At 41.7% G+C, this 10,229-nt stretch overlaps 1 protein-coding gene across 1 annotated transcript; it reads right to left on the bottom strand.

Moving 5' to 3' along the window:
- Nucleotides 1-262: 262 nt before the first annotated feature.
- ythdf2 (YTH N6-methyladenosine RNA binding protein F2) lies at nt 263-9,011 on the bottom strand. The gene is made up of 6 exons (XM_030391454.1): nt 8,795-9,011; nt 8,545-8,569; nt 7,213-7,292; nt 4,671-6,362; nt 2,643-2,708; nt 263-1,671 (listed from the first exon to the last, which is right to left on the bottom strand). The coding sequence occupies exons 1-6, from the start codon at nt 8,819-8,821 to the stop codon at nt 1,648-1,650; spliced, it is 1,914 nt and encodes a 637-aa protein (XP_030247314.1). The 5' UTR covers nt 8,822-9,011; the 3' UTR covers nt 263-1,647.
- Between the last annotated feature and the right edge of the window lie 1,218 nt (nt 9,012-10,229).

Here is a 10,229-nt window from a genome sequence, read left to right as displayed (position 1 = left end):
TTTACCTCAAATTGATGCATCATGGGAATATTCATATATTTTTTATCAAGGCTAAGTTTTCATCAATTCTTTTTCTTTAACTGGCAGAAATGAGCTTCCATACAGGTACGATGTCCTGTCTGCTGTAAGGAAAAAGCATACAATATAAGTAGAGGTACAAACAGACCACCCTTGTGACGAAACAAATAAATAAAACAGGAAGAAACCCACACACCACTTTGTGGAGCATCTTTATTATGCCACAAATAAAAGCCAGTAGTTCTGAAAGAGGACCTTGCGTTTTTTTTTTTTTGTTTTTTTTTTTAACTCACCAACAATGACATTCTGAAAATGGTGAAAGCTGATTGTGATATTATATTATGTATAGTTGGCTGAGCTGTCAGAAATGGGAGCGTGGAGGACAAGGCGGGTTTGGAAAGTTGAGGTCAGAAATGCAGGGTACAGTGGCGAAAGTGGAAGTCGGGACAGAAAGTGGACGGGCTGAGTATGAAGGTTAGCAGAAAAAAAACATTCATTTACCCATCGGGAAAAAGTAAAACAGATGAAGAGAGTGCACAGACAAGCTGCATGACAAAATTGCTTTACACAGTCAAACAAGGGGAATGCACACCAGTTCTGCTGAATATACCACATTTATTACTTTTGAACTGATTAATAGAAAGAGTGGGGGCAAGGCCACTCGCATCACTGTCTTTAGAAAACTGAGGAAGGAGGAAAAAAACAAACAAAAAAAAAAATAAACAGAAAGCAGCCCATAGCAACAATGAATCAACTTGTCCAAGAGAAGGATAAAGAGGGTAAATAAAGTCCAATGAAGACTGTTAACAGAGGGCCTCATTTTTTTTTAGACCATAAAATTATACACTCAGCAAGGCTCATTAACTTAACATTTCTTCTGCTTTCAAACTCTCGACCCCCCTCTCTTCTCTACTATCCCTCTCGAGAGCCTCCAGACCCAACCTTCCCCACACACTCCGTCCAACACATGCGAAAACAAAATCGAATATCTGAACATCTGCAGTCCTCTCAAACAAAAACATGGCAAGCATGTACGAAACAGATTCTGGAGTGAGCGCAGTTGACACCCGTCTACGATGAAAATCCACTGAGGAGGAAACTCCACTGGGTCCTGGTTGAAGATGTGGGCATCCTCAGAAGACAGGGGGGGAGTGAGGGGGGTTTTACAAAGAAAATGAGACAAACTGCCCATTCTTGACTTTGGGACACTATTATAAGCAAACACTACAAATTTCTATTGGATTTGTGTGTTTGTGTGAGAATTACAGACTTGCTTTTGGACCATAAAAACAGAGGATAATCCTTTCATTTAGAAAAGGAAAAAGCAGCATACAAGGGGAGGGAAAGCATATGTAGTGGAATGGGGTGGGGCAAAAAAAGATTTCACCTAAGGATGCTATGCATTTAGTTGTAGTCCTATGAATAATCGTTTCCTTTTCTTTTTACTACAAGTTCGAAGTAAGTCTTTAAAGTCGAAAGAAATCAAGAAAGTCTTCATTTAGTTTTTTTTGTCCTTGGTTAATTCTTCACCCCTATTAGGATTTCTTAGAGATCTGGATGTAATGATGTAATGGGGTGGACAGGGCTTTAGGGGGGGCCATTGCAGTCTTTTGACCAAAGCACCAACTGTTACTTGACTCGTCCTTGGCGCTCCTGGAACAAAAGGCAAACAGAAAACAGGTTACACACAGTAATTGACATGATATTTCTATTTTTAAATCACATTTGATCCCTACAACTTTTTCCAAGTCAGTGGTTACTTTAACCTCAAGTTAAGCCATCTGTTCATCAGGAAGAAAAACATTAGAGATGATTCAGGCAGAGCAGCCGGAGGACATTAGTTCAAAAACTCTATATAATATGATTCTGTTTCACCAAATCAGTGAATAAAGTTTTAAATTGGTGTTTTTGTACAGCAATCAAGTCAGCCCCTAGAAAGACTCTGAAAGAGTGATACAGAGCTATCCAGTTTGATACTGGATTAGGCTTGAGTGAATTAAAGGGGACTGTTGGGCCTTGGAAGAGGCATGTGCTCTATACTATAGACCAAACCACCTTAAGATTAGACTAACAACAGGTCACTTAATGGCTGATTTGCATTGTCATTTTCAATCATAACAGTAAGCTTTGATGATGTAGAATAAAACATGGCGGTCCAACTGGACGTTTCTACTGTGCTTATAAGTGTGCTGCTTTGCTGGCGTCATTGACATCTGCCCAACAGCTGCATCTCGGACTAACTGCTTCTTTGGGGTTAACCCATGCCATAATTTCTTTAGTCTGTGGCCCGACGGTGCAAGTGTTTTAAGTAATGATATATGAAATAATCAACCAAGCACTTTAGATTAATGAGTACATATGGATACACGTTTAAATAACATTGTGAAACAAGACAATTTAGTTGTAGGTAAGCTCGCGTGATGCAGAGGCTTTCTACCTGGATGTTATTGTTAACAAACATTGTGGTGGGTGCTATAAAAAAGAACAGTTCAGACACCAACACATTTTTTAGATGCTTGATTTTTGACCGATTATTACATAAAATAACATTTCTGTGAAACAGTTACAAGAAGTATCCTTCATGTACATTGCTTCTGCATATGGTGACAGATGACGCCAGTTACCTGAAGCCTGTAATGACTCCTGTTGCTTGGGTTGCTGGGATATGGCTCACTGCCTTGGACCTCCACCTGTCACACAGAGGAGTGAGAACTGAGCATGACCGGAAGAGACACAGACACTTTACACACAATTTACCTAGCTCAGACATTTGTTTAAAATCTGAACCGATTTTCATATGAGTATTAAGGTTGCTGCATTTACCCACCAGTTCTTCAGCAGAAACTTAAATGTGTATGATACAACTTTGCCTACAGACATCATACAGGCATTAGATTTAGGTACAGATGTCTGAAGAGTAATATAAATGCTGCTACATTAAAACTAAAGAGTATAACTTGAACAAACACCGAGTGCTCTGGAGAGTTATTTAACCCTCTCGTATATTGGCAGTGCTCATCCCTGGCATCATCACTATGTGGTCAATAACATGAAAATAAGGTACTTTAGATCTCAAGACAGGGTGTTTCTATGTTAATAGCTTCCACAGGTTTGGAAAACTGCTGGTCAGACTATGATGTATGACATACATACATAAGCCCCTAAAATATGACAATCACAGGATTTAAAATATCATAAACTAACACCTGAAAAGAGCACCAAGTTATACAACTGTAAATAAATTATATATATATATATATATATATATATATATATATATATATATATATATATATATATATATATATATATATATATATATATATATATATATATATATATATATATATATATATATATATATATATATATATATATATGATGTCAATGTTGCTACATTCATTTAGGTACAGATGTCTTGCTTACTGTCAAGTTTGCCAAAGCAAGCAGCCGATAAACACATTAGTTGCTCCTAACAAAATATCAAATATAAAATGTAATGTTTAAGATAAGGATTCTGACTGACACTTGTTTCTAGAGCTAGTGTATCCTGGCTTTAAAGCACTCGGTTGCCTTTAAGCAACACAATTTTGTGGGTTAAACAAGCTAGACATTACGCTCCTCAAGCATACATCAAATGTACAAGGATACAGAAGTAAACAAACTAAGTGTAGAGATCAATCTCAGCCCATTTTTTTTTTTTTTAGCATGAACCAACTAAACTCACAACACACTGGAAGAGAAATGTTTCTGTAGCCACAGAATAAAAGAAGCATACCCACGCCCACTAGCAAGTAGGCACATAATGGAAATTTACAAAAGGTTAACAAGCCTCTGTGTTAAGGAAGGTAAGCTATTATTAGCTCATCATCTTAGCAAACTTTTCCCTTCATTTGTCCCTCTGTTGGATAAAAGGGTTACAGATTGTATAATACAGCTGTGCAGGATATCAGAACCCCAGTTGTTTTTTTCCCCCCACAACTATCAGACATATAAACGAGCATCAATAAATTGTGTGAGCTGTGATATACATTAGCATCTATATTTTGTTTAAGTTGTTTTACCAGTTCAACAAAAAAATATGCTAAACAGATTTCACCCAATACCAAAATGTGTTCAAACATAAGAGGCATAAAAGAAATACACTTCACATATCTTCAGGAAGCAGTACAACCCTGGTAAGAGTTTCAAATTGGAACAGCTAAAGCAAAATATAAAACCGATCACTTCAATCTTCAGATGCGTTCATGTTACCGACTGAATCTTTCCATTTCATAACATTAGCTTTGAATGATTATCACCATGGAAAATTTTTTTCTGGTGTTCATTTTGTGTCTGTTATTCTGTTTTAAAGCTGAGAAATACACACGAGTGATTATACACGTAGGACACATAACACCACAGTGAAAACTGAAGAGAAAGAAAAACCATAATAAGCTCCCATGTTCAATCACTGAACTCTGACAAAGATCTCAATCCAACTGTAAAATCCTCAAGATGTTCCTGTATTCCTTTAATGTAAAAAGGCAGAACATGCACACACACACATCCAAATGGCTTCATATACACCACCTTTTTCAACATAAGTTAAAGCAGAGCACTTTTCATTCATCCATTTTATCATTCACTTTATTCAGCAGTGACTTTGTTACCTTTTTCACACATTCTTCCTCCTCCTGACGCTTCTCGTAGTGAGAAAAGTCATCGAAGATGGAAGTGGTGTGTTTATATCCAGCGATGATCTTAAGCACCTGCCTGGCCTTGTCCAGTGGTACCTCCTGTGTGTCCCGAGAGTTGGTCACTGGCTTGTTTTCGTTGTTCTCCAGTCGAATGTGCCTTAGCTGACTGTTGGGAACGTCCTTAACAAAGATCCAGCGCACATCAAAACGACCCTTCCACTTGTCCTGTGACCACACGCCAGCAGACGTGTTGTAGTCCACGGGTGAGCGCATCTCTGCTACGCCACAGAAGTGACCACTCCCATTGACACTGAACAGAAGATAAAGCGGCCCTTTGCCACCCAACGAACGGTAAGCCGCATCGAGCCTCTTGTTGCCATGCTCCGTGCTGCACCAGATGTTATACTTGATGGAGCGGTGGATGTCATCCTCCGAGTAGCTCTTGATGATAAACACCCTGCCCTGCTTGGGATTCCAGTCAAAGTCCTTGGGGTTATAATTGTTGACCATGCGCAACTTCTCTAAAACTGGGTGCGGCTCAGAGGGGACCCCAGGAACCACACCCACCCCAGAAGAGGTGGGAGGCGACTGGCCTGTTCCACCCCCACTGCCATCCCCAAATCCATTGGCCCGGTTCCTGGGAGGGACCCAGCGAGTAGGTTGAGAAGGTTGCTGTTGTTGGCTTGGGGGAGGAGGACCCTGGGAGAGGGAAGGTTGGGGCATTTGAGCCATACCTGGTTGCCCAGGTGGAAGCTGATGTTGCCCCATCTGGGAAACAGGTGGTACCATCTGTCCATTGCTGAGGGGCATTTGTGGGTTCCCCGCAGCAGTAGCTCCGGGCTGTGGGGAAGCCTGGTTGGGTGGCTGCCCATTGCTGGGAATAGGGGGCACCTGCTGAGGGGTGGCAGCTTTAGGCATGGTGCCCTTGTTGTCCCAAGTGCCTATGTCCATGTTGTGTTTAATGGGCGGAGGAGGCAAATTGGCACCGGCCATGCCACCCTTGGTTTTCAGCTTGGGTTGAGGCTTGGCTGGCTTGCTGGCAATATCGGCCCAGGAGGCAGGCTTGGCAGGGGCAATTGAGACAGGAGGCATGCTGGGAGGTCCTACAGATGATACAGGACCAAGGGGACCCCCACCAGGTAAGCCAGAACCAACCACCTTTGGCGCCATGTCCCCATTCCCACCTGGAGCAGCACCGCCGATCTTAAGCCCTGCCATGCCCTGGTCGAGGCTGTTCATACCAGGTGCCTTGTTAAGGGGCTCGTTGGCAGCAGGTGCAAACGGGGACTGTCCATCGATCATGGCACCCCCAAGTGAGCTGGGAGCATAGGCATAGCTGCTGCTGTAGCCAGAGCTCTGCGGTGTCCCCGACTGTCCCTGAGAGCTGCTATTGCCCCATGCCGAGAAGTCGATGCCACTGGGGAAGAAGTTGAAACCGTGCTGGCCCAGGAAAGGGTTGCTCCCCAGGGGGCCTGGCTGGCCAAACATAGCGTCCGGGAGGTAGTGGGGCTCCCCATTGCTCAGCTGTCCATAGGAGGCCAGGTAAGGCATAGGAGGGTCCCCACCTGTGGACCATGCTGCCTCATTTAGTGAGTAGGAAAATCCTATGGAGGGGCTGTAGTAGCTGGGCATGTACGAGTCCGACATGGCCGTATAGGCATTGCTCTAAATAGAAAGAGAATCTGTTTTAGTAACAAGATTACAGCAACAGAATGTTTTACATGTGTATACCTTCTATTTTGTAAATCCAAAAAGTCACAGCAATAAAAAATATGAGCGAAGACATCCAAATATATCATCGTTATACACCAAGGATTCACCCTGCAATAATGGAGCTCTCTTTATATCGCTGCTGCTCTTTGAAAAACTAATCTGTAAATGCACAGCATTGAACTGTACAGTCTCTTTAACACAAGGACAGTGCATTCTTGTAAGTGGAGGGAAATACAGGCTCCATTCTTTTCCTCGACAACCCACTTTACAGGCGCTGCCTGTCTGTTACTATACTAGGGGAACTACATCTACCACACAGTGGAGAGGAATTAAAGTCCAAGGCCACTTGAAAAAAAGACAAACAGAAGTCCTCATTCCAGCTGCATATGCATCAGGTCTTCCTTTGCTTGTGATCCTCAGTAATGCTTAAAGTAAGGATGTGCAGACAGAAGGATGTCTGTGTGTACATTTATCTTCTGGTAGGGAACAGTTCTGAGAGATGTTGCAAAAAAGTGACACACAAACTACACTTATATCTTCCAAGGAATCTGTTTTATATTCGTAGAGGGCAGTTTTGAAAATAACACAAATTGGTGAGCTTCCTTGTTCCTAAATGAACTTAAAATGACTGAAGAAAGTGAAGTCCAGGTGGAAGTTACAACCTTAATTCATGAAATCAACCTCAATCATCACAGAGAAATACAACATCTTATGATTAACTATGATTTAGACTTTTGATAATAAAAAGGGATTCAACTGTAAAGCAGCACCTGTTGGCAAAAGCCGGTCGATAGCAGCTTACCTGTCTGGCCTGAGTATTCAGGTAAGGCTCAAACTCATCGTCATTCAAAGTATCCTTTTGGGTCACAGCTCCGTTTTGCACTGAAATGGAAACAGACTGGTGTCAACATGATTGTGTGACAAAAGAGATGCGAGTGGTGGGATACATAACATTATCTTGTCATTTCACATCAGCAGCAGCATCAGCATCATCATCATAACTCATTACATAACACTCTCTTCCTGTAATTATTCATGAGTGTAACAGGAAAAGCAATCAAGCTGAGAATGACAAAACATGCAACAGCTCAAAATGCTTCAGATTACACAGCATGAGCTTTTGCTTACTGAGGGGAAACCAGTGAAGTGTTGTGTATTAGCACAAGACATTTTGATTTCCTCATCAAAACAGACATTAAAATATAGGATAGCTTTATCCATTACTTATATTTCTACATCAGACTTGATGCATGTTCAATACAGGTGGACCAGTGCTGGTTTGTCCTCACAAGTTTCGGAGTGCGCTCAGATGTTACTGTGGTAGATGTGAGTAAGACTCTCTGAGAGCGCTTCTCAGGACGTGAAGAAGTTGAGTTAAAAACACACAGGTTAGCAAACACACGTTATCTAACATCACAGCCCGAACAGCACGAAGACGGGAAGGAGCGAGGCCCATTTGGACACAGGAAAAAGCATATCGGAAGACGTGTCATTTTTGGGTTAATTCAGCGAGCAGCTAACGTTAGCACGCTAGCTGTGTGGTTAGCTGCATGCAGTGCGCAGCGTCTTCATGTTAACGAGCGCCAAGAGTCCTTTCAACATGACGGACTTGGCTAACATTAGCCGAGTGGCCAGCGTGACAGGATGGCACCTGTAGCTCAACACTGCGAAAATGTTTTTTTTCCCAGTGACTAATATCGAGAGACACTGGGCGGTCAAGAGTGCATTCTCGCACCTGTCAGTGCGATAAAAAAGCGTTACAAGCACAACCAGGAAAAGGATGCTGATGTGTATCAAGTTGCCATTTAACGTTAGCAAGACGAGAGGCAGCTAATGCTAACTATGGTAACCTCACAAGTGCCGTTTCAGGGGATGTGATGGGGGCTCAAAGGGGGTTAAGTTAAGGGGCCGAGAGCTCTCTTATGAAACGCAGGGCAGTCTTGAGTTTCATTGAAGTGGCAGATTAAATGCAGGATTGCACATAAGTTACACAGACAGGCCCACTTTTGCCCAAGCTGGTAGGAGAGACAAGCTATCGCATCCGCGCACGCAAGGTTTTCAAAAGCGCACGTAAAAAGATCCGCATTCACTTCAAGCCCAGAGTCGACAATGTTAAGACAATATTCGCTCTTACCTTTATTAGCTTGGCCTTTCGGTCTCTGGATTGGGTCCAGGTGATTCATGAAGGTTTGATTTATGAGAAGAGAGGAAGGGGAAAAATAGATGAAGAGATATATTTTCAGCAGTCAGTTCCTTTAGCAGGTGGTCAGGCCTACTGCACTACTGAGCCACAGCCGCTGCCTCTGAGCTAAGCTATCCTCGTTAGCCGTCGCGATGTTGAGAAATTTGGCCCTCGTAAATGTTCAGAAAATACCTCTCTTTACCTGTTCAAGGAGGCTGCTGGCTGACATGTCTTTCCCCCCCGGCGCCTGTGTAACTGTATTTACTCCTAAATTAAAGCGGCAGGGTGTAGAATCGGTCTATCTATTGAAGAGTTTCAGCCAAGCGCCCCTATCTCTCTACAGAGCCTGGTTTCTACACAATGGCGGGCTGCAGTTTGCTTGACAGACTCACTCCTCAACATGGCTGGGCGGCCCTCGTCAACCCACGATGGCATTTATTTACAACTGAAAAGCGCCCCCTAGTGGCGCGGAGGAGCCACGTTCAGCCCTCTACCTGTCACATTCACATCCACACCGCTCACAGCACGGTGTGAAACCTCAACGTATTTAATATTGATCAGAACAATGCATTATTAATACATGACTATGTAGGCCTGAGTGAACTAATGATTAGCTGCATAACTTATTATCATGAAATGTTATTGGAATAATACAATTAAACAGAGCTGAAAAACAGACAGGCAATTATAGATACCATGGGCAATGATGAAATGTAACTAAGTAGATTAACTCAAGCACTGTATTTAAGTACAGTTTTCCACCACTTTATCCTACTTCTAATGTGCTACATTTTGGAAGCAAAAATTATATTTCTAACTTAAGTTACTTTGCAGATTGCACACTGCATCAGTGCCAAACTAATTGGATCCAGTAATGGCCCAGGTAAATAGTTTGTTGACCCATATTATAGTATAACCAATAAAATCACAATATGGTAATTTGAAAGACAATGTATGTAAAACCCACACTTAAACTGTATTCATCCTCTAATTTGAAAGGAACAAATTTAAGATAATAATAATAGTAATGAAAACAAATGATGAACGTGTCACAAGTGTAGCCAACTATATAGCCAAAGGTCTCTCGGCTTTTGTCAAATTTTGCATCTGTGATTCAAAATATTTGTTCCAGCTGTAATATTTTTATTTCTGATTTTGCAAGAATGTAAAAAAGCTTTATCACATATGCATACCGTGATTACAGGGAGTCACAAGGTGTCACTTTACTTTAAAGAACACAAGCCAAAAACGACAATCCTGGACGACAACATGTAATACACTACATAATTAAGACCTATTCATGACAGATTACAACACATGTTATCTTGAAAGGAGACTAGAGTCCTACTCAATTCAGATATGTTGTTCACACAATGAACAAATTAATGCTTGGGATCAGCTTTCTTCTTATGGGTACAAGAGAGTCTAACTTATATCTACAATCTCTATTAATTGCATATAGTTAGGCAGACTAAATTTATTGCCAGGTGTTAAAAAATTCCTCAAGGTTGCAACAAACGATTACTTTCATTGTTGATTAAGCTGCTGATTATTTTCTCGATCAATCTATTTGTTGCTCTGCCTATAAAATGTCAGAACATGGTGTTAAATGTTTATGAGTGTTGCCCAAAACACAG

This window comes from Sparus aurata, chromosome 16, assembly GCF_900880675.1.
Source record: "Sparus aurata chromosome 16, fSpaAur1.1, whole genome shotgun sequence".
Lineage (NCBI taxonomy): Eukaryota > Metazoa > Chordata > Actinopteri > Spariformes > Sparidae > Sparus > Sparus aurata.
This window is presented reverse-complemented; position numbering and strand designations above follow the sequence as displayed.